Source organism: Molothrus ater, chromosome 2, assembly GCF_012460135.2.
Source record: "Molothrus ater isolate BHLD 08-10-18 breed brown headed cowbird chromosome 2, BPBGC_Mater_1.1, whole genome shotgun sequence".
In the NCBI taxonomy this organism is placed as follows: Eukaryota; Metazoa; Chordata; class Aves; order Passeriformes; family Icteridae; genus Molothrus; species Molothrus ater.
This window is the reverse complement of record NC_050479.2, coordinates 80,903,459-80,927,099: the sequence shown is the minus strand read 5'-3', so window position 1 is coordinate 80,927,099 and position 23,641 is coordinate 80,903,459. Positions and strand designations below refer to the sequence as shown.

Genomic DNA, 23,641 nt, shown 5'->3' with positions numbered 1-23,641 from the left:
GTTACTGTAATTAAGTCATTATTTTTCTTAACTGTTGGTCTTTCTGATAAAATAATCTAGTTTACCAGATAATGGGAAATGCTCTTATACCCATAGTTATTGACCAGTTATTTTCATATTTTTTCATGAAACTGATTGGAATAAAATGATGGAGATGTCTTCCCACAAATCAGTGCTGATGGGAGACATTGCTGACTCTGTTTTGTCACTTCTGGCTGCTCCACTGCCCCACTTTTACCAGTGGAGAATTCATTAGGACTGTCTATAATCCACCTCTGAAAAAATTAGCCAGGTTAGTTTAGTTATCTTACCCTAGACGATTTTGTCTGCAGCCATCAGGACAATGATAAGCCAAATCCACCATGCAGAGAGGGGCAGCAATAAACAGCTCCTGTTGAGCAGGTGGATGCAGTAACAGTATTTTTCTCTTGCTGAGGAGGATGAACTGAAGTGCCAAACTCCAAAATTGTGGAGATCTTTCCCTATGTTACCTATATGCTGCTTCAGCAACTTTTTCTTTCAGTCCAGAAGACATAATTTTTTAGTCTCTGGCCATAGCATTATTTCATTTAAGTTTAATTAGGGCCCTTTTTAGAAATAGTTAGCAAATAATATACAACATCCTGGCCCCGGATCACACAAAATACAGAAGTAGTTACGCTCTTAAACTACAGCAACATCCATTAAAAAAAATCTGTTGCCTGTTCCCTAGTCACTGCAGGGAACAGAATACAGGAACAGAAATTTTCTCTCCTAATGACTACGAGCTGGAGACAGGCTTCTGTGAACCTCATGAAGTTCAACAGGGCTGAGTGCCAGGTGCTGCCCCTGGGTCAGGGAAATTGCAAGCACAAATCCAGGCTGGGCAGAGAATAGATGGAGACTAGCCCTAAGGAGAGACTTGGAGGTGTTCATGGATGAAAACATCGTGACCTGGCAAAGTGCACTTGTGGTCCAGAAAGCCAGCTGGCTGCATCCTGGGCTTCACCAAGAGAAGTGTGGCCATCAGCTTGAAGGAGGGGATTCTACCCCTCTGGTCTGCTCCACCTGCAGTGCTGTGTCCAGCTCTGGGGCCCCAGTGTACGGAAGGCCTGTGTAAGGAATCTAGAGAAGACCATTAAATCACAGGCCTGGAGCACCTCTGCTGTGGAGATAGGCTGAGAGAGCTGGAGCTGTTCAGCTTGGAGAAAAGAAAGCTCCTCACAGCACCTTCCAGTACCTAAAGCACCTAAAGAAGGCTGGAGGGGGACTTTTTATAAGGATGTGTGCAACAGGACAAGGAGGAATGGCTTTAAGGTGAAGTGCACAGTCCCTCTGTTCAGTGCACAGTGCTTTACTTTCTCGGCCTCACTGGGTGCATTCACTTGTGGAAAAAAGGGTCAAAGTTTGCAAGCTGCACTTGTCAGCTGCCAGCAATGTAAACTTTTATTTGGAATCTGATAATGGTCCCCTGAAGCTCCAGATAAGAAAAACTCAGACTCAAAGAATCAACATCTACTACCATTGTAATCTAATAGAAAGACTGCAGAGGCCGTGAGAGAGTTCAGGGGACTGTGCAACTGGCAGAGTCAGGAGGATACTACTGATGTGAAGTTTCAGTTGGGCGTTCCCTGGTGCCATTTTTCCTGCCAGAGCCGTCTTTCCCACAGATCAGAGTCCCTTGATCTCTCAAGCCACAAGTTCAACCTTTAGTCAGGCAGTAGGTCAAACATAACAAGAGCAGTGTATCTTTGTTGCTGCAGATATTAACCTTTAGGGCCCAGTTACTGAGCAGCTACCGCCTACAGTTTACAAGCCCTGGCATCATTCTGTTTCATGTACCATGACTGGCTCTACTAATTGGCTGAATAGCAGAATTATGCATTCAATACACAAATGCATGCTAGTTTTGCATTTGGCATGTGTATCCTTGCCAAATATTTTTTGAGCTTTCTGGTTAACCGGGGATTTATGTGTTTTAAGTGAGTAGAGTATACATAGCTACCTGCAAGTGGTCCTAGCTTCAGCTGAACCTCACGCTTGTTTTCACTGTCAGAATGAGCAATTCTCACTACTCCTGAACTCAGCATGAGGCATATGCAGTAACTAATTTCATGATAATTCTAAAAGTGATACTAATTAAAAGAAGAACTGTTTGTTCAGGAGATTATGGTTTGGACCCTTTTTCTCATCTGCGCTAAGAAAAGGAGTCCTTTTACCTTGTAATCTTTTCACAGTTTGTTTTGCATAATTTCTCTGTCTGCTTTGGGTTGGTCTTATCTCCTTTTAGCCTCAAACTTTTGATTAAACTTAGACTGAAGTGGGTTAAGCAAAATGCTCAGCTATTATCAGCAATGCACTTGTAGAGGTATCTCACATTGGTAATATCTTAGTTCTAGCTGGAAAAGCCCCATGTAAAATAACAGGGTGATGAATGTGGCCTTGATATTGCCAGGAAAGGACTCAAAGGAAGATGAGTCTTTTGGGCTGCTGATCATCTCAAGAGCTCTGAGGTCTCTCATTGGGTATGAAATGAGATGATCAATAACAAGTAAGAGTGAGATGAGGTTTGGGTTGGAGCAGCTTCTTCCACCTTCTCACATGTGACTTTGCATTCCTGACATGCTTCATTTTGGATCTCACATGTCAGGATCATTTTTCTCTGACTTGAGTTATTCTGAGGAGCATTTGTAAGACTTCGTACTACACCTTTGGCAAAACCTCATCTCTCTTCTGTTTCACCTGGGTGAATGGTAGTTACTCAGCCTTCACATGCTGATTTTCTTCCAAGGAGTTTGTAAGTAATAACTCAGGCATCCTTTTGCAACCTGCCAGCAAGCCAATACAAAATGTTTGTATATAAAGCAGGTATGATCCCAGGGGGACAAAAAAAATTCTTGTGTAGTAATGTCATTCTTTTCACCGGCCTCCACAGCACACCAAGCTGATTCATAGAATACAATACAACACAACAGTTTGGGTTGGAAGGGTCCTCCAAATACCATCTAGTCCTCTCCCCCCTGCAGTGAGCAGGGATATTTTCAACTGGACCAGGTGGCTCAGAGCCCTGTCTAAGATGGCTGTGAATGTTTCCAGGGATGGGATATCCACCACCTCCCTGGGAAACTTGTGCTAGTTACTCACCACCCTCACTCTAAAAAAGATTCTTCTTTATATCTAGTCTGAATCTACCCTCTTTTAGTTTAAAACCGTGACTTGACCTATCGCAAGGCCCTACTAAAAAGTCTGTCCCTATCTGTATTGGGTTTGTGTGGCAATGTCTTCATAGTGAGGGGCTACAGTGGTGGCTTCTGTGAGGAGCCCTGGGAGCTTCCCCTGTGTCTGACAGAGCCAATGCAAACCAGCTCTGAGATGGCTGCTGGGCAAGGCTGAGCCCATCAGTGGTAGTGGCAGCACCTCTGGGATAACAGATTTTAAAAGGGGAGAAAAGTTACTGTGCAGAAGCAATTAGAACCAGACTAGAGAGGAGTGAAAAATGTGTGAGAGGAACAGCCCTGCAGACCCAAAGGTTAGTGCAGAAGGAGGGGAAGGAGGTGCTCCAAGTGTCAGAGCAGAGTTTCCCCTGGAGCTCATGGTGCAGGCCATGGTGAGCACCCTGGCTGCACAGACCAGTATTCAGAAGTCTCACCTGGCCTGTAGCTATTACCCCAGAGCAGGACACAAATGCTGCCCTGTATAGGTTTGCTTTGTCTAGAAGTTTAGGAGACTCTGTGAGCTCCCAGATGACACTGGCTGTTTTTCTGTTAGGAAGTGAACAGTCTCAATGCAGAATAATTCAAGTGCCTATAGTTAGGTGCTTATCACACTTTAGATACCCTAGGATGTCTGACCTGATCCCAGGATGGCCCTTGTGTTACATGGGGAAACCCTATGGCACAAAGGAGTTGGGAATAAAGAAGGTTAAGCTGAAAAAAATAGTTGCAGTGTGGGAGAAGATGTCTTAATTTTTGGCTGTGTTTCTCACTATCCAAGTCTGTTTTAATTTGTAATAAATTACTTTTCCCTGAGTGGAATCTGTTTTGCTAATGGTGGTAATGAGCAAGTGATTTGTGTTCATTTCAACCCTTGAGCTTTTTCATCTTATTTTCTGCCTCAGTCTTGCTGGGAGGGCATGTGATTGAAAACAGATTTACACTGTACTTTACACTTGCATTTAATTGTAACACAATATACTCCACCTGTGGCTGATCCATGGCATGTAAGAACATGTCACAACTAATAACTAATAGCAATAGGGCTGTATTTTAAGTGATAGAAGCCATTTGACTGCTGCTTGTTGTTCAACCTCAGCATTGCTAATGCCCTTGTCACTTTAAAAAGACATTCACATAGAAATAAATGTATTTCATACATTCTTACTGTTGCTATTCTTGCCTTCTTCCTCCACTGATGTTATTATCATGTGAGGTCTAATTTTGATAGCAATCTCCAAAAGCCCCTGTCAGTTTACTGTCTATTATGTGCCAGTCCTACACCTGTGGTGCTATATAAATGCTAATAATACATCAATATGTTCATTCTTTGTGAGTTCTGTAGGTGGAATTCCATCTGGTTTGTATATGTCAATTCAGATGCTGGTGTGAAATGTCATTGCTGTTCAGTATTTGTGATGGTTTATGAGCAGTTGGGAAATGACAGAAAAGAAATCACAGGACTGGACCTGCTTATCATTTGAACAAAGACATCCAGCTCTGTGCTTAAGACAGTGGCTGTGACTGGTGTGGAATACCCAAGTGGTTTAATTTTTCTCTGAAAAGCCCTAGTTTAAGTAATTAGGACATTAACTAGTCTTTCCTGCTTTTTCTGAATATTTTCAGCTCGTCATAATGTATTTAAGAAAGTTTTGATACTCAGAGTACTGACATTTCTTTCACAAACAGTACTTTGGGCTTTGGGAATGAGTGGTAGGAATTTGGAGCATGCCCAGGTTCCCAAAAAAGCTTTCCTGCCTTCAGTCATATAACTGGTCTCAAATGGGTAGGTCCTCAGCTCCAGAAAGATCAGTCTTAGCTTCCATGTACCCATGAAGGAACTCGGCAGCAGGGAGTGATGCAAGGTCAGAGTAAGATTATGCAAAATGATGATTCTGTGAACATATCTTTTGACTATTCCCTGGGCTGCAGTTGTTTCCTTCCCCATGAGATACTGATGGATTCAACTAAATTAGACGAGGAAAACTTGATCTTAAGAACCTTGTAATCTTAAGTGCAAGTAGCTAGAGAATATAGGAAATAAATTTGCAACTTTTCCTAGTTGCAAATTGAATTATGTCTGGCCAATCTAAATGATATTCTCAGGTGCTCTAAGTATACATTGCTTGCTAAGGATTAATGTTACCGTGGATTAAAAAGGGAAGCAATTCAGTGTTTTGATGGTAAAGAGGAAATAAGTTTTTCTTTAATTTCATCTTTTGGTCACTTCCACTGGAACAGGTTGTGAACAAGCTTAAATCAGGAACTTTCAAAACCAGAAAGTCCTGATAATTAGTAGAAATTAAGATCTTAAATACTACATTGCTTGGTGCGCAGCCTGGATACATATTTGTTACAGAGATACACACCCAGCTACACAGGAGCTGTCTGGTGGGGCGAGACTAAGAAATGGAAGAGTTTAATTGCATTTGGAAAGCTGTTTTATCACCACCACCCAGGGATTGAGGCTGCTTAGGCAGCATGAGAACTGAGAAGCAAAGAAGGCAGGGACAGCCCTGAGGCTGCGGGTGGAAGGAGGAGGAGGAGAGGAGGAGGAGGAAGGCAGCTGCTTGCCAGCCCCCAGAGCCTGCCAAGTGCCGGTCAGTGTGACAGTATGGCCGGGAGCAGGAGCAAGGCTTCCCTCCGTGCATGGCTCGTGTGCCCTGGGCTGCTCGGCTGTTTCTTGCTGGGCTTTCTTACAGGTGAGTGCAGAGACCCAGGGGCTCAGCCCCCAGCTTCCCTCCCCTGCACACACCTGTGTGCAACCCCTGTTGTGACTGACTCACCAGCAGGGAGCTTATGCTGCTCTTCAGAGGCGTGATAAAGTATTTGTCCCACTGCTTTTCTAAGCTTTTCTGTCCAGCACTTTCAGTCTTCAGGGAGTGAGGAACAGAACAGCTCTGTGCTTCAGCTCAGGACAAGCCCTGGTGAGCTGACAGCTTCCCAAAAGAGGCTGCCAGGCATTCAAAGAGAAGCAATTAGTACAAGAGTTTGAGACTTCAGTGATTGCAAAATCTCCCAGATTTTTTTTTAATTTTTATTTCCTGTTTTTTACTGAAGATATTTTTAAATGCTACTATTCTGTTGCTATTTTAATGAATGAAGAGGAGGAGTTTGACTGACAGCCAAGTTACTGAAGTTTTCATTATGCACAATGAACTTTACTAGGCATTCTTTTCTGAAGTCACTTGCAGCATTTGATTTCAAATTGAAATTGCATGTCCTTTTTAAACTTGTGTTGTAACACAAACCCAACACTAAAGCATGAAAGAAAAATCCATGAGGGGTATTAAGTATGTAAAATATTAGTTTCATTTTGGAGATCCTTGAGCTGCTAATTTCTGGTGCTTTTGCTATGCTTATACATTTCCCTGAACATCATCTTTTGGCCCAGCTCCAAAACAGGATATTGGGCAAGATGTACTTTTAGTCTGATCAAGCATCACTGTTCAGTTCAGAGTGTTACTACAACTGTATTTAAGTGTAACAGATCATATATACTGTGCATGTAACAGCACATGGATTTATCTTTCTTAGGAAAACTTTCCCACTTTGGGGTTGTCTAACTATAATAATAAAAGGATATTTTTGTTGTTGTTTTTTTTTCTTAAGACAAACTCATACAGTTGATATACCCTCTCCTACTACTATTATTCCTACTACTGAATAAACATTTTAAAACTGGCTTGGGCAACAGTTAACTTTATTCTTTTAATTATTAAATAGACTAACCCCAGCCTTCCCCAGGTCTGTAACTATTACAGTGTTGGCAGGGTGGCGGTTAAGTCCTAGACCTTCACTTTATCTGCTTACACATCTATTTTAAAATATATGCATAAATTAAATAAACTAATTTCATCATGAGTGTCAGGAGTTCAAACCTCACACTACAAACAGTTAATTGAGAATTTAAACTATAGTTTAAAATTAATGAGAGATGAATCTACCTTAAAAAGGGGATTTACCAGGGATTTAGGTTTTACTCTTTTCATTGTGTCACTTCTAGGCATTTCAGTCAATGAAATGTATTTTACTTTTCTGCTTGAGCCCTCAGACACTGGCAGAGGGTGCTCTAAGCCCTGTTCATCCTTGTTGTTTTAACTGATTAGTACCACAGGCTGCACCTGTGCTCAAACATGTGAGAAAATTCTTGCTAGGTGGGAAACTTTTCAAATGTGTTTCAGGGTGGTTTACAAAACTGACTGAGAAAAACCCCAACTCTTCAGAAGTGCATCAAAATGTGAGACAGAAACTTGTGGCTGAAATGAAAGCAGAGAATATCAGGAAATTTCTTCGGTAAGCTTCGTGCATTGTTTTTTGAACAATTTTATCAGTCAAAAAACCCAGAAAGTGATAACATCCGCTCCAAGGAAGGGCCTCTGAAAGCAGAGCTTTTAGATGCTTTAGAATGGTTTAGTTGGTATGAAATGTCTGAGGGAAGAAGGGAAAGGCTTACAATTCTTCTGTTCCCCTCTCCCCATTTTTGAAGTTGTGTTTTGAAGTGGTTGTGCAGTCAAGTGGGCTTCCCTCAGCTGCATTACTGCCAGTGCTTACCAGTCTTCATGATTTCCCATCATCATGATTTAATGAAGTGTGCCTTTTTTTTTATCTTCACAAATATCTGAAGCTCTAACCTCAGATAACTGCTTCCTTTCAGACTGAGATGATTTTACTCTGTTTGGGATACAATGATTGACATGAATTACATCTGACTGATCATCTGTTTAGTGTCTATTTAAACTTTCAGTCTGAGCAGAAAACTAATGGATTAAAAACTAATGCTACAAATTTGCATAGCACTGAGTTGCATGCATACTTACAATTTATAATTCCTTTAGTGTGATCATATCGGATAATGTGCTGTTAATTGGGAGCTCTGACATCCCACTATATCCTGTCTTCTCAGATAAAGGGCTCTGTCCATGGTCAGTGTGCATGTATGGTTGGTTAAGGCTTGCATGATGTTAGTAAATATACTTTTTTGCATTGTAGTGCACCCATGCAGTTTTTTAAAAACATCTAAAATACTGGGGATATAAAAATATCCTTTTTTTTTCATTCTACGAAAATTAAAAACCCACCTTATTCGCTATATTTATATTTTCTATAGAGGAACAAATATATTCACATGAAAGGTAAATAAATACTGACTCTGGCTAGTAAAATGTTTGTATTTAGCATGTAAGTCAGCAGCTGCATCAAGAACATCAAAGAATTACTGGCAAATTTGATTCCTGTACATTTATTCTAAACCCAAAAGGTTTCTTACCTAATATCAATAAGCTTTTCAAGTCTACAGGCCCAATCTTACTTTGTACACGTTGCTTTCAGTAGATTGGAGAGTTCCTGAAAATTATTTTTGTGTGAGCATCTAGGCAACATAGCATGGCATAGCTCTGTAATTATGCCAAAGTCTCTTGGCCGTGGGATATTAATGGTTTCTCATTTGTCTGCTTGCTTTGATGATGGGCCAAATGCTTCATGCTCGTTGGGGTTTTTTTTTGCCTAAATTCAAATAAAAATCAGGAAATGCAGAGAGATTGTATTAACACACTATCCAAAAAGTTAGTCAAAAGCATTAAAAAAAGAGAACTTGAAAATTTTGATCCATATTCTTTATTTTTCAGACTACTACATCTGCTTTTGTCACATAGGGAAAAAAAACAAGAGTCTCATTAAGTGCAGATGATTTGGTCTTAGCATTGTATCATAGCTCTGGAAAGGGTTAAACTGTTTAGAAGGGAAAATTTGAAAAAAAAAAAACCACACGTGTTTTTCCTGATGGCATATGTAGCATTTAGGATACCTAAAGAATTAAAAGGTACTTAAAATACTAGTGGGAATTAAAGTGCAAGAGGCAAACAAACAACAGGGTTGGGCAAAGGTTGCTTCCAGACTTTGGTGCATACCTTCACAGTTTAAAGAGAAGGAGTAACAACAGCAAAGAGCAAAAGGTTGTGGTCTACTTAGAGAATCTGGATGCATTCAAATTCTGGGGCCAGGTGGGCCTCATGTGAAAGACTTTTATGTTATGATTGCAATGTTGCTGTAGATGAGAAGTTCTGATGATTGCAAGAGGCCCCAGGTGGCTGAAAAGGGCTGATAGTGTGCCCATCTTAATAAGGACAACCTGGAGGACTCTGAGTTGGTCAGCTCCAGGTCTGGAAGGGTGACAAAACATCCTTCTGGAATCTGTTTTCAAGCACGCGAAGGACAGAAGAGTCAGCATTTATTTCCTGTTTGTTTGTATGGTCAGCATATTGCCTTCTGTAAGGAAATGACTGGCTACGTGCATAAGGGGAGACATTATAGTGGCTGTAACAGCCTTGACTTTAACAAAGTTTTGGACATCATACTCCTTTGGAAGCTGAGGGAGTGCACACTGTAGAACAAGGGTTGAAAACAGTGTGAAGTGATATTAATCATGGTATTTGCTACCACTAATTAATGGTAATTGCTGGTATCTGACATCTGTGGGGCAGCCATTGATAAGTAGCCTGTTGGGAATTGGAAGCTGATGCAAAGTACCTGGCTGACTGATGAGCTTTCACCATTCCTTACTTGTTCACTGGGCCAAACAAATTGTGCATAGATTGCTGTAGGGCAGCCCAGAGGGATGGATGGATTCTGTTTGTGACTGTTTATCAACATTGTGTGTTATATCTGATATGGAAGTAAATGTTGTTAAGAAGGTTTTGCTATTCAGGCTTTTGATTAAGAAAAAAGAGCAAATCTGTGCAGATAATTTAATGTAATGATTTTCAAGTTAAACTTATTAGGATATTAGGGCACTGCTGTGACAATGGTACAAATCATGATCAGATACCAGAATTATCTGGAAGGCTCCTTTCTGAATACTTAGCTTTCCTATATTTATTCCTGTTTTTTGCATACTGTTAATATTCTTTTGCTGAATCTTTGACATTGATTTTCATTGCTTGTGTGTAGGTGTGGCTATTCCGTTGTTATGCAAAGAAGAAAGTTCAGTTGACTTATCTTAAGGCCTCAGGAAAGATCCTCTGCTTTGAGTACATTTTGTACATGTCCTGATGCAGATTCTGATAAGCAATTGTGTTTTACAGCTCACACTTTAAGACCTTACTGTCCATGCAATGTGTCTTGAAGATTAGCTTTATAAACACTGATCCTATTTCACTATTGGGTATCTCTGCATTTGCTGCTTACCAGTGGTTTTCTGTTTTGTTCTAGTTCATTTACCAAGTTGCCTCACCTCGCAGGAACTGAACAGAATCTTCTTCTTGCCAAAAAAATTCAAGGCCAGTGGAAGGAATTTGGATTGGATTCAGCAGAACTTGTTAATTATGATGTGCTTCTTTCATACCCAAATGAAGAGCAGCCAAACTACATTTCACTAATTGATGATCAAGGGAATGAGGTGATCTTTTCAATGACAAAACATTGTTAATGTAAAACCTAAAAAACCTCCAGTGATTTCCTGTTAAAAAAGTGTCATCTTCTGTATTCTCACGCACTCAGCTCAGCATGTGCTTTATGTTATTAAAAAATAATCCAGTGCAAAGGGAGTTAGTGTTTAGAAATGGTTTTCCAGGCTATGCAGAAAACACAGCAAAGGGCCTGAGATCTCAGTGCCTCATATGGAAGAGTGAGGATGTGTGGAGAAGCTGCAGTTAACACCCATAGACCATAAGGTGTTAGAGGGATTCAGCTTAAGGATACATCTAGGCTAATATCCTTAATATCCTGTTTCCATAAACAGCTTTAAGTGAATGCACAGAGATGTTTAAGGACAAAGAAATCTATTTCAGGCATGCAGCTCTTTCAGTGTCTAGCTCTTTTCAGCTCAGGGCTTCTCTGAATATGCTGAAATTAGTGTCTTGAAAAATTCTCATTAGACCTTTTCCAAGTATTTATCCAGTCAGTGACCCTCATTACATCTCTCTTCCAAGTACCTATCCAAACCCTGCTTGAACATCTGTACAATATTTTCTTCCACTACATGCTGAGGTAAGGAATTGTGGAGATACTATCAATTTTACGTAGTATTGCCTTGTTTCCCTTGCTCTGAACCTGATCTCACTGGCTTCCTATGGTGTCTTCTAAGTTAGTGTTGGAAGTACTAATGAACTAGTCAGCCTAGAGACATCTTCTCTCTTTTGAAAACCTGGGGAAATAAAGAAGTAGTTGTAAATTCTGACAAGGATCCTGAGCAAGGAGAGAAGGTGGGACTTCTAGAGAAGCATCATAGCACATAAATAAGGATGAAGAGCCAGGGTAGAAAGTAAGGAATGTGTGCTCAGGGATGACACGAGCTTAGAGGTGAAAGAATGAAGTTCTTCCAGAAACCCTGTAACAGTGTCTCAGCTACAGTCTCACAAGGTGACAGAAGGTGGATGTGCACCTTAAAGCAACATGAGTGTTACAATGCATAGTGATGAAGGGCAGCACGTTTAACTGGAGCATCACTAGATAAGAGATAAAGAGAATAATAATGCAGGTGGGAGAAACCACAAAAAGACACCTGAGATGGCATGGATGAACCAGATATCTTTTTCTGTCACTACCTCTTGGCAATTTTAAGCTACTTCTTTCCTTAAGTTCAGGGAGTGACTGATGAGCAACTTCTGACATGTGATGTGTCTCTTTGTATTCATATCTGCATTCTGATACAGAATTTCAGCTCTGGATCCCTACCTGTGTTTTTGTTTGAACTTATGTGTACTAGTTAGAACTGTATTTTTTGCTATCAATTCATGGAAACTATAATTTAAGCTGCTGACAAAGCTAACTAACTTGGCCAAAGCCAAAGCTTTTGATACTTTTCATCTATAGGACTGCAATATTTTGAAATAGTAATTATTTGACAAGGAGTCTGCTGCACAGAAACTGAATAACTGTTATGAGTTTGACTTTAGTTTAAACTATAATTAACATTTTTTTAGTGTGTGAATTTGTGCCTAGAATGTTTGATCAAAAACTACTGTTATTTTATTTTATAGGTTTTCAATACATCATTGTTTGAACCACCTCCACAGGGGTATGAAAACGTTACTGATATACTACCACCCTATAATGCGTTTTCAGCACAAGGAGTGCCAGAGGTAAGAAAAGAAATTATGTAATGGTACTATTACCTATTTTTTGAAACACTTTCTGGGACAGATTGCTCCAACTTCTCAAAAATTTGTTGCAGTAGTTTTAATTACCATTTGTCTTAATTAAAGAACACTTAGGCATGGACAGACGTCATATTATGCAAAGGTTGAGCTTTCTCAAATAATTAGAACTCTGAATCACATAATAAGTGAAAAATTTTTATCTTGATGGAAAATTTTGGATACATCTCAGACTGTTCCATATTATTCAGTCATATGTAGAGGACTTGATTAAGACACAGGTAGAAGTAGCATTTAGTAGAATAACACTAGAATATTTATATCAAGTTGGAAGACATTTTGGATTAAATGAATGGCTTCAAAGGCCACAAAAGGTTCTCACTTAATCTGCTAATTCATTATGGAACAGGTCAGGGACAACATTGCATTGCATGAATGAATGAAATTTTATAAAAGTGAGTGTTTGTGTATGTAAGTCATACCACTGCTTTGTCACAGCCAGAGAAGTTTGTCAGTTTACCAAAGTACCCTGGTTTATTTTCCAGCCTGTTTTTAGGCCTGTTAAGTGCAGGATAATAGCCAATCAGAATTTTGAGCCAAAGCTTCCTATGGAATATTGTGGATATCTTTTGCTATTGTTTTTATGGGCACTGGATCTCAGTTGTAGAAATGAAAAAATAGTTAAAAATCCTCTGTCATACATAGTGAATGAAACATTATTTCTGATAAGAGTATTTTGTTTGTTGACTGACCAGTTGCCAGGACACTGCTTTTCTTTTCTGCCCAGGCAGATCTGGTGTATGTGAATTATGGGCGTACAGAAGATTTTTTTAAGCTGGAGCGTGAAATGGGAATTAACTGTACAGGAAAGATTGTCATTGCCAGATATGGGAAGATCTTCAGAGGAAACAAAGTAAGGGTTGAGTTTTAATTTTTCTTCTGTGGGTCAGACACTGTTGATGGTAGAGCTTGAGGGAATTAATAAGGGCTGTTGATTGGAACATATGAGCAGAAGGAAGCCTGAATATATCCATTGTGACTGCAGTCTAAGAAAAACTTCCAAAATAATAAAACCAGATGAATGTATTAAAGTCCTGAGACAGAGATGACTGCAAACTCCCTAGGCAGTTCTTGCAAGAGAATAGTTCAGGGAGCGGAGTAGTTTGTAGAGTCAAGTCTATTGACACATGCCATCTATAGAACTGCACTACTTTGAAATAATAGCACTTTGATGAGGAGTCTGATGCACAGAAACTGAGTAACTATCTCTTCTGATTTTAGACAACAAATCTGGCAAAACTGGTGATAGTGGGGGATGGTAGTCAGGTTTTGGTGGGCCTCATTTTTATGTTCTGTTCTTCATTTCATAGCCTTGAGCTATGACAAAAGGTTTGACACAAATAATGAACATACTGCATTTCACTATGCTTGGTTCTTCTGCTAAATCTGGGGTAATTTTCAACTCTTTCACATACTTGTCTTCTAAAAACATGCCTGCATGGAAGCAAATCTCAACGTTCAGATTTATTGCTGCATTAAAAAAAAAAAAAGCTGCATCTTAAAGCCAAATAATTTCACAGGTTAAAAATGCCATATTAGCAGGAGCAAAAGGGATCATACTTTACTCAGACCCTGCTGACTACTGTGCACCTGGAGTAGAACCTTATCCAAACGGCTGGAACCTTCCAGGTGGAGGAGTCCAGCGTGGGAATGTTTTAAATCTGAATGGAGCTGGGGATCCTCTGACTCCAGGTTATCCTGCAAAAGGTGAGTGAAAGTTCTCTAGCCTGGGCCATCAAGTACTTCATAAACTGCTGCTGAAAGTGTGGCACTAGAAGTTAATTAATTTTCAGTACAGATGCACAGAAAAAAAAAGCTGCTTGAAATTCTTATTGACAATAGTTAATTTTCTATTGCACACTAAGTTCTGTCTGTGTCATTCTAACTGCATTCAGTTAGGCAGGGGAATAAAGTTTCTAGGAAATTCTTTATATGGTACGACCTTTGTGACACTTGAAAAAGCAGGATGTGTAAGTTTACAGACTGTGAAGCAGCAGAAAACAACTGAGAATTATAGCCATTTTAAAATGTCTATGTTTCTCAAGAGGACCACTTTTAAACAAGGTTATACTTTGCCATCAAAGAGGACTAATAGCTTTACTTGGAGGTATGTTTCCTTGTTAATCAAAAGTTCCAGGAAAAAACAGTTTAAAATCCTTTTTAAGGGGAATAAAATTCCTGTAGCAAAAATAAGAGCAGCCTGGAGTCTTTCAAAAGTTGGCACCACGTGCTTCTCTTGTCCTTGTTGGCATCCTAAACTTGGTCTGAGCTAAGATACCTGCCAGTGCTGGGTGCTGGTGGGATGGCTGTACAGGGATGCTTCTGGAAACCTCATGGGCTTGTGTGGTCACTGCTGGGGACATAGGACAACCTAAACCAGGAGAGGTTGTGTGTGCCAAGCCCAGCAGACTCAGAGAGACACTGGCGGTCTTCGACCCAGGTAAAGGCATCTGTGGATGTCCTCTGCAGCTTGTCAAGCAGCTGCACAGGTGCCATTTTCACCTCACATGCCAGCTTGGAGGAAATGTTATAACATGGTTGGACAGCAAATCTAGCTAGCAAATCATGCATCAAGCATGGCGACATCTTTTGCACTGCTGTGCAGATGGTTCTGTCATTACAGTTTGGTTTTCTAGAAGCAGTGTGTGAGAAATGATGTAAGAATTAAAAAGAATCATGTATGCTGGTGGCTGCTCTGCTCAGAAGTGTTTCCAGTTTGGTTAAAGTTGCTAAGAATGCCATAAACTTTACATTTTCTTCTGTTTTCTCAGAGTACACTTTCAGGTACAAGGTTAATGAAGGTGTAGGGATTCCCAAAATCCCGGTTCATCCCATTGGATATCATGATGCAGAAGTATTATTGCGGTGAGTGTACATCAGCCCTCCTCTCCAGAAGTCAGGGTTGACAAATGTGCAGACAATTTTTTCATATTAAGATGGCAAAGTCTATGTTGTTACTTGCATTTGCTACTCTTTTGTAGTAATGAAAGTAATTCAGAAGTAATAATGTAGTAATTAATGTAGTAGTAATGTAGTTATTCCAGAAAATGTGGAAAATTTAAAGCATTCTATTTTTGCAATAATGCTTTTAAAATTTTGTAAAACCACCTAGGTTTTGGCTGCAGTAATTATTAAGAGAATTTAAGGTTTCAGCCTAATGGTCAACTGCATTTGTCTTGGTTTTCACTTCACAGTGCAATGGGAGGACCTGCAGCTCCAGACAGCAGCTGGAAGGGAAGTCTCAATGTGTCTTATAATATAGGGCCAGGATTCACAGGCAACTCTTCTGCAAGGTCTGTTTTAATACTTTTCTGTTCATACAATTTTGCCAAAAAAAAAAAAAAATCCCTCTGAGGAAAAGACTCTCAATCAATACATCTAAAGATACTCTGGAGATATTTACTTCCTTCTGCTAGGATACATTTGGAGATAATTATTAGAATTTGAAAATAAATTCCATTAGAAAAAGATAATAAATTAGCAGATCAAGCCACATGACACTGACATTTGACAATAAATTGCAATAAAGCTAAAGCTCACTTTTTTCTGACTTTTCCACATAAATATAGTTTAAGTTTACAGAAGTTATTATTCAGTGAGGACTGTTAGTGGACCCCAAAAAACAGTGTGTAAAAATGGTGTATCATTATCACTACTCTATCTCCTGGAAAACAAGAGTATGTCTGAATATATATATATAATTTTATAAAGACTTCATTTATCATTATTCTTTTCTGCTCTGCTTTAACACTAGCTAGCTGAAAATTAATAAAGTGGGAATAACTAAATAAGAAAGCATATTTGACATAATTACAGTGCTGTATGGAGTATCTTGAAGAGCAACAGTGAGAAAACAATATGATTCATCCACAAAACTTGTATTTTTGAGTAGGCTTTTTAACATCTTCCTACTTGATAGAGTAACATTTTTGTTGTAAATATGGATTAATTCTACACATAGTTCTTTCTCAGAGCAGTTCCATATCAAAATGAACCTTTTGATTCTAGGTAGAAAGTCTCTTGCACATGGGAAGTGTGCGCATATATGCACGTTCAAGGCACTGGTGCCTGTTACTTTCTGGGCAAAGATCCAGTGGGTGTCCTGAAGTAGGTTTTGATTTTGACAGCTATGCAGATTTGCTGCTGAAAAGATAACTTCAAATGTGGATCTCCTGAGGTTTTGCCAGACACACAAACCCCCCCATTGTTTGGTGCTTTGTTTCTTCCACAGCTTAAGGGGGCTCAACATGTGTTAGTTTTATCTCTCCAAATATCTGGATTCCCTTGGTTGTTATAAAATTTCACAAGTGGATTTTACTGGTAGGGGACAGGGAAGAAAAAACTGTGCTTCTAGTAGAAGGTTTTCTGGCTCTAATGGAGGATTCCCTGCCCATGACAGGGAGGTTGGAACTGGATGACCTTTAAGGTCCCTGCCAACCCAAACCATTCTGTGATTCTGTGACTGACAAATCTTAATCACTTAGATCTACTGTCCTAAACACAGATTTCAGTTTATTCCTGGATGAATATTCCTAATCATCTTTTCTTCAAGTTCTGTATTGTTGTATGGGCCTGTGCTAGGAAACCAAAGTGTATTCTTTATAAACATCTGCATATCCACAATTATAATTTTGGTCAAAATGTAGTTTGTTTTTTTTTATCACTGTGCATGTTTTTCAGTTTATTCGTCTAATACACAATTATCTGATGGGTTGCCATTAAAAAAAGGTCTATAAATTCTGTAAATCTTTGCAAATGTATAGACTAGAACAGCTCATAGGCTTTTTTCTAAGGCATCAGCAGTAGGCTTTACTGAAATAAAAAATGGGTCTCTGAGACCGCATGACAGTGCTGAACACACGTTGGATGAGTGCTGAAAACTCAAGGCAGGACAGAAGCACAAACTCTCTGGTTTGCATGTTATTAGCATTGGCTATTTATTGGCTTATCAATCAGAAATGTATACTCCACCTTCCATTTCAGAAAAATCAGAATGCACATTCATACAAGCAATAAAATAACACGAATTTACAACGTCATTGGCATCCTCAGAGGAGCTCTGGAACCAGGTGAGCATCAGGTGCTTGATGATTTTAATTCCTTCTCTCTTTTGTATTTGTGTTGTACTTGTTTTATATTTCTATTGTACTTGTGTTGTAAGAAAATTAAAGTGTTTTAGATAACCATACAATACAGAGTCTTGAGAAATTCTCAGTAGTTTTTCTGTCCTTCCCATCACACTATTTGTCATTGGCATTCCCAAGAATAGCATTCCCTATAAAATACAGTGATAGACATCAGAGAATGTTTTTTTATAATGTCTGTCACTTTACAGTAGGCTTCACCTTACATCATTCATACATTTTGCCTTTGCAAAAATTAACATAATTCAAATTACAGAAACCTAGTGATGATTTGGAACATTAACATTATACTATGGATACTATTGATATATTATATATTGATACATTATGCTCTTGTAGCAGGTCATACAGAGCGAAGACTTTTAGATGGAAAAATATTTATTAAATATTTATTGTCTTTAGTTGCAGACCTTAGTAGAATAAGTGAATGATTGCAGTTTCCCTTAAGAAATAAACTTGTAGCACTGGTATTGAACTTCATATTTGATTTCATACAAGTAAAGATGCAGTCAAAGGAAATCACAGGTAATCCTAGTGCATTTTTAATTATTAATTGATACTGTATGTTTGTTTCCAGACAGATATATTATTTTAGGTGGTCATAGAGACTCTTGGGTGTTTGGTGGTATTGATCCAACCACTGGTGCTGCAGTTCTGCAAGAAATCGTACAGAGTTTCGGTAAAATGAAGATGGAAGGTAACTTACTACAGATGTAAAATGATGGATATGAAAAACAGCAGCTTTGAGGATCAGTGCTTCCATAAGTTGTTCTATTGATTTAACTTTTCACCTCTACAGAAAGTTTTATTTCTCATTATGAAAGTTGTAGATTCATTGAAGAGATGCATATGTGGCATTGTGTGGTAGTTGGCTGAACTTATCCCCTCGTGAGTGTAATGGTACCCTCTTAGCTGTGCAGATTGAAAATATTGCATTAAGAAGAAATGCCTCTGCAGTAATATGTTCCTCTAAGGATTTTAGAGAGGATTTTTTTACTGTTATATCAGTTAAGTGCTGTTTTTAAAGCAATTTCAATACACTGTGGTCAGTAGACTTTTAAAGTATAAGTTGAATTTTCAAGTTTAATGATGTAATTGCAGGTTGGAGACCTAGGCGAACTATTATTTTTGCTAGCTGGGATGCAGAAGAATTTGGATTATTGGGTTCCACAGAGTGGGCTGAGGTAAATAAAAAAACCTATGTAAAGTAAAGCAAAACTTGAAAGTGTGTTGCAGGTGACTACAGTACCCAGGATCTATACCTAAACTGCAATCAAAAACTCTGTGGAAAAATTGGAGTACAACAGACTCCTTCAGGTGTTGTGAGGCACTCATGTATTTATATAAATTACCTACCTACCTAGCTTCTTACAACATAAGTGCACTAACTCTTTTAAGATTTAAAAATATACTTTGATTCAAAGCTAATATCCCACAGTGGTCTCTATGTGGAAATATATCTCATAATTTAACAGAATTATACCATTTTATTTAATCCAGATTGGTCTAACTTTCTATTTGAGAAATTCCTTAGTTTCTATAAATTCAAGTCCAGATCCTGAACTTCTGATCTGTAAGCATGCCAAGCCTTTGTATAAAAATCAATCCTACTGTGCAAATGAAAGAATAGATCATTTATGAGTGAATAGAATCAAAATTCCTGTGAATTCCAGCATTGTAGAGGCTCGGGGGCAGGACAGTCAATTAATTCTGTAGGAGGATCCCTGACTATATACCTGTCTGAAAGAAGAATGTTGGCAAATTCAGAAATGAGGTTCTGGGTATTTCTATCTTCCTTTTCCTATTGGGCATATTCAGTTCTTAGTAGATTTGTTCAACCCCAATAAGAAATATAGGTCTTACAAGAGTTTTCATTGCTTTGTCTGTAAAATCTAAATTAGAAATAGAGCAGGAAGAAAATTGCCTGATAAAACACATTTCTGCTGAACTATGTCAATTTATTAGTACTGAATAGTTTAACAGAAATGTGTTGTCTTATTCTTCTATTGGAATTTTATTTACGAGTTAATATTTAGCTGTGTGGATATAGCTTTCAGAATCTATAAAATAAAAAATCTTTCAGTTTAGTTTATTGCCATGTGTTTCAGCAAATCACAAAATTACATAGTAAAACGGCACGTGTCAGAGGAGATAACAAACCCAGAAAAATGCTTCCAAACAGCAAGGGGATTCCATCACTCTTCTGTTAACAAAGCTGAGATTTCTATTCCTTCAGATTTGCGCTACTTTTTTCACTCATAAACTGGCTTCCAGCTTTAACAATGTCTTCATCTTACTGCTGGTTTATGAAACATGAAGAAAAAGTAATTTAAATTATTTTAAATAATTTACTAAGATATTTTAAAGAGTTGGCATTAAATTTTCATCCCACCTGAACTCCACTGGTGGCAAAAATATGCTGTATGTAAACTTTGTGATTTCTTTGTATATCTCTGCATACATAGAGTTGCTGTCAAGAAAAAAACCACACAATTGTTTTCATTATGAGGAATATGAAACAATGATACTAAAGAAACCAATTTCTCTTGAACAAGTCATTAATAAATTAGGGAGTTTTCTTATTTTCTATTTGTTAAATATTGCTACTACTGTTCTGTAATGGGTTTTTTGTAATAATTTGGTATCTAGTAATCTATCGTTCATTATTTCATGAAATGGCAGCTGTATAAGGTTAGAAAACTGTAAGCACAGTTCATATTTGAACGTGTCTTTTAATTTTATTTTTCCTTACTTCATCTTGGTGGTGTGCATTACTACTTTTTTAGACATGAATTAGATTCAGTTTCTCTAGAGACATTCCTCACAGCTTACATTCCTCTTCTCTGCAGCTGCCAGATCTGTCATGTATTAAATCTCGAGGAAAATTAACCCATTATATTCACCATCTTCTGTGTAACAGAAAGAATTCAGCTGTGGCAACATTCTTTTGATACACAGATGATCTCCATAGCTCATAAACACAGATATTTATTTATGCTGCAAATATGATTTTGCATATATGCAAGGCTCCATATAGGCAAGTACAGTCTTGCTCCCTCCCATCATATTCTTTTGCATGATCTCCTCTCCTGTGTGGTTTTGTTTTTTTTTTTTACATGATGTAATTATTAATTACCAATTAAATTTTTAGTTCACGTGACTTACAAATTATTAGTTGGGTTATAAATTGAATGAATCAAGTAACAATTGCTAACCTAATTAAAATATCTGTCACAAAGCAAAAATCTTGTGAAATACCACTTACTAATTAGAGTATCAATTTCAAACATAATTACCAGTTTGGAAAAAAAAAATAAACATGTCTGCATATAATTAGCATGAAAGCAATGCTTAGTGAACTCAAAATAGTCAGTCAACTGCATTTAAGAAGAAAATTTCAGTGCTTTGGCTTTCCCTTTTGAAAAGGAAGATTGTAGATATGTCAGGAGTGCTTGGTTTATCAGTGTTAAAATTGAGTTCGGTGCTGGGAGCACATAATAGAAGACTAGGGATTAAAAGCATGGAGGAGTTCTGGCTGACCTCACAGTCACATGTTGCATGTTCAGAAAGTCCAGAAGTGCAGAGCTAAAATGCATGTAATAACCTAATTTTACTGTGCTACAATTCTATCCAGTAATTTTCCTGCTCCATTTTGCTCGTGTGTGATGCAGCAGGCAGCACCTACACTTTTGGATGTTTTCCACAACAAATTAAATTAAGTCCCAGAAAGGGTAATAAATTTCATATGCTCAGAACATTTACCATCCTCAAACAATATAATTAGTAAGGTACGCAGTAGTAATTATCCTGACTGAGATCTTAATAGTAATGCTCTAAAAAACAATGCACTTGACATGCTCTTGACTAAATGCCACTAACTGGAAGTAAGGATTTTACATTTACAACCCTAGGAAAATGCCAAAGTCCTTCAGGAACGGGCAGTCGCTTACATCAACGCAGATTCTTCTATAGAAGGTGGGTCTTTTATTTTAAACTTTGCGTGACTTTACAGCTATAATTTTTATTAGTTCTCTGTGAATTATTTACTGCATGAGATAGGTATTATGGTGTACAGAATAAGTGTAGCAAATATGGAGTTAAGAGGAGAGAGAGAACAATTTAAGTTTTCATGTTGCTTTCTTTTGCAAGTAGTGGCATCCATGAGCTGCAGTCCACGTGTCTGAGTCCAGAATATCTCCTCTGGAGGAGTTTATTATTCTGTGCTAAGGAACTGAGCATTCTGTATGTTAAACTGTCTCTTAGCTGCATTAACTTTAATTTACAATTGTAGTTTTAATATATGACAGTCTGCTCCTTGTTCTGGTCATAGCTCCAGCTCCTTTCCCTCTGGAATTATAATATTTTGAGACAGTAAATTATTATGATGGTAAGATCTCAGGCTTAGACTTTGTGGGGGTGAGAGATACTTTGGTGCTTTGAGCCAGTGCGCTCACCTTTGTTGATTGCCAGGAGCAGGGGGTTATATATTTATTACAGCAGGACTTTTTTAAAAAATAGACCCTGAAAAGTGTTTCACAAAAAACCTCAGCCACCATTATCCAATTTACTGTGTCCTTCAGATTATGAGAAGAATATGCCATTCAGGAATGCTGCTTAGAAACTGGCCTTTGTTTTTTTGAGAGGGCCCAACTGTATGATCTATATTACAAAATCCTTCTGAAATTGTGCTGGACTTTATTACAGAAAGACCTTTCTTCCTGTTTCCTGTGCTGAAATAATAGTCAGAAGGGTCCTGTGAAGCTGCTCTGCATCATAACCTCTGTTACTCGGGGCATTAGTCTTCCCACATCAAATCCATCTTATTTGGGCTTCCTGTGTGTGAATAAAATTGATATCTACAGGCATATTTAGGAACTCTTTTTATTCCTGTCAGCTAAAAATTTTGTCTATCACAAGAGGATTGGAAAGAAAGAAAAGCCAAACCCAGTTTCTAAATGCTCAGTTGGAGCTGGGAAATAAGGAGGGTTAGAGCTGTTCCTTCATTTATGCTGCCTAGATGCTGTGTAAAAAGTAGAGCAGAATTTCACACCTAGAAAATCTCACAAATGAAATAATAGTTTACAACTGCTTCATATTCTCACCATGGATTGTAACGCATATTTTTTAGTTGGTTTGCAGCCAACATCCTGCTGCCTTAACAATTTTCTTCTAAATCTTGATTATTCAAACATGTCTCTTGCTTTATGCATTAAAGGAAATGTGAAAGCAAAACAACTGGAAAAGAAGTGTGTAATAAGGAAAAGAACACCATTTTCAGTGCACTGGCTTAAGTACCTTGGACATCTCTCACCTGAGCAGTAAAATCCCCTGTGGACTCATAGCATTCATCTACTCTGAAAATTATTTTGTTTATCATCATATGTTCTCCACAACACTTCTTATACCGCTTTTTGGACAGTGAATTATTTCTATTTATTGTCCTATAGCAATGAAAAGAAGAAAAGCAAGTCATTGTTTTAAGCACTTTTGTGGCTTGAATTTCCAGTTTTCACATACAGACTCTCCTTGGAAACATCATTAACATTATCTTGTATTTTTTCCATCATCTCACTGTCTGCCTTCTGTTCAATGAAAGCTTTGGGAAGTTTATGAGTGACAAGGGCTTGTAGCTAATGAGGGATAATTAGGCATACTTTAGAGCTATGGGAAGGCTTAATTACATTACTGTGGATGTACTATAACCAATACTTTATTGCCTTGTAGTGCCAGTAGCTTACAAAGTGAGACCATGCAGTCTATTGCTATATATCTCTGAGGCAAGATCAAAATTTTTGCCTTAGTCAAAAAGTTTATCTATGAAAGGACTGCAGGGTTTAATCCATTAAGAAGATAAAGCCACTAGTACATGAAGGGAAAATTTCCATGTTTTTGTTTTATTTTCAGGTAACTACACATTAAGAGTTGACTGTACCCCTCTTCTCTACAAACTGGTGTATAATCTGACAAAAGAGGTACAGAACCCATCTACTTTTCTGCCTTTCTAAGAATAAGTAAGACTCCAAGTTTATTTGATAAAATTGGACTATCGAATAATACCAGACTGTTTTATTGCTGTACTAGAAGATTCCACCAAAATCAATAGCAAAACATCCCATCAGCAGTACACAGTCCATGCTCACAGTTCCTCAGT

General features: G+C 38.2%; 1 protein-coding gene across 1 annotated transcript in view; it reads left to right on the top strand.

Moving 5' to 3' along the window:
• Positions 1–5,805: 5,805 nt before the first annotated feature.
• NAALAD2 (N-acetylated alpha-linked acidic dipeptidase 2) overlaps positions 5,806–23,641 on the top strand; it is a 29,883-nt gene continuing 12,047 nt past the window's right edge. Inside the window, exons 1-13 of the mRNA XM_036381299.2 lie at positions 5,806–5,893; positions 7,376–7,487; positions 10,401–10,587; positions 12,170–12,271; positions 13,074–13,199; positions 13,867–14,053; positions 15,118–15,211; positions 15,541–15,639; positions 17,330–17,415; positions 18,068–18,187; positions 18,592–18,674; positions 21,402–21,465; positions 23,395–23,462. Of these exons, the coding sequence (XP_036237192.1) occupies positions 5,806–5,893; positions 7,376–7,487; positions 10,401–10,587; positions 12,170–12,271; positions 13,074–13,199; positions 13,867–14,053; positions 15,118–15,211; positions 15,541–15,639; positions 17,330–17,415; positions 18,068–18,187; positions 18,592–18,674; positions 21,402–21,465; positions 23,395–23,462 (1,416 nt within the window). The remainder of the gene's footprint in view (positions 5,894–7,375; positions 7,488–10,400; positions 10,588–12,169; positions 12,272–13,073; positions 13,200–13,866; positions 14,054–15,117; positions 15,212–15,540; positions 15,640–17,329; positions 17,416–18,067; positions 18,188–18,591; positions 18,675–21,401; positions 21,466–23,394; positions 23,463–23,641) is intronic.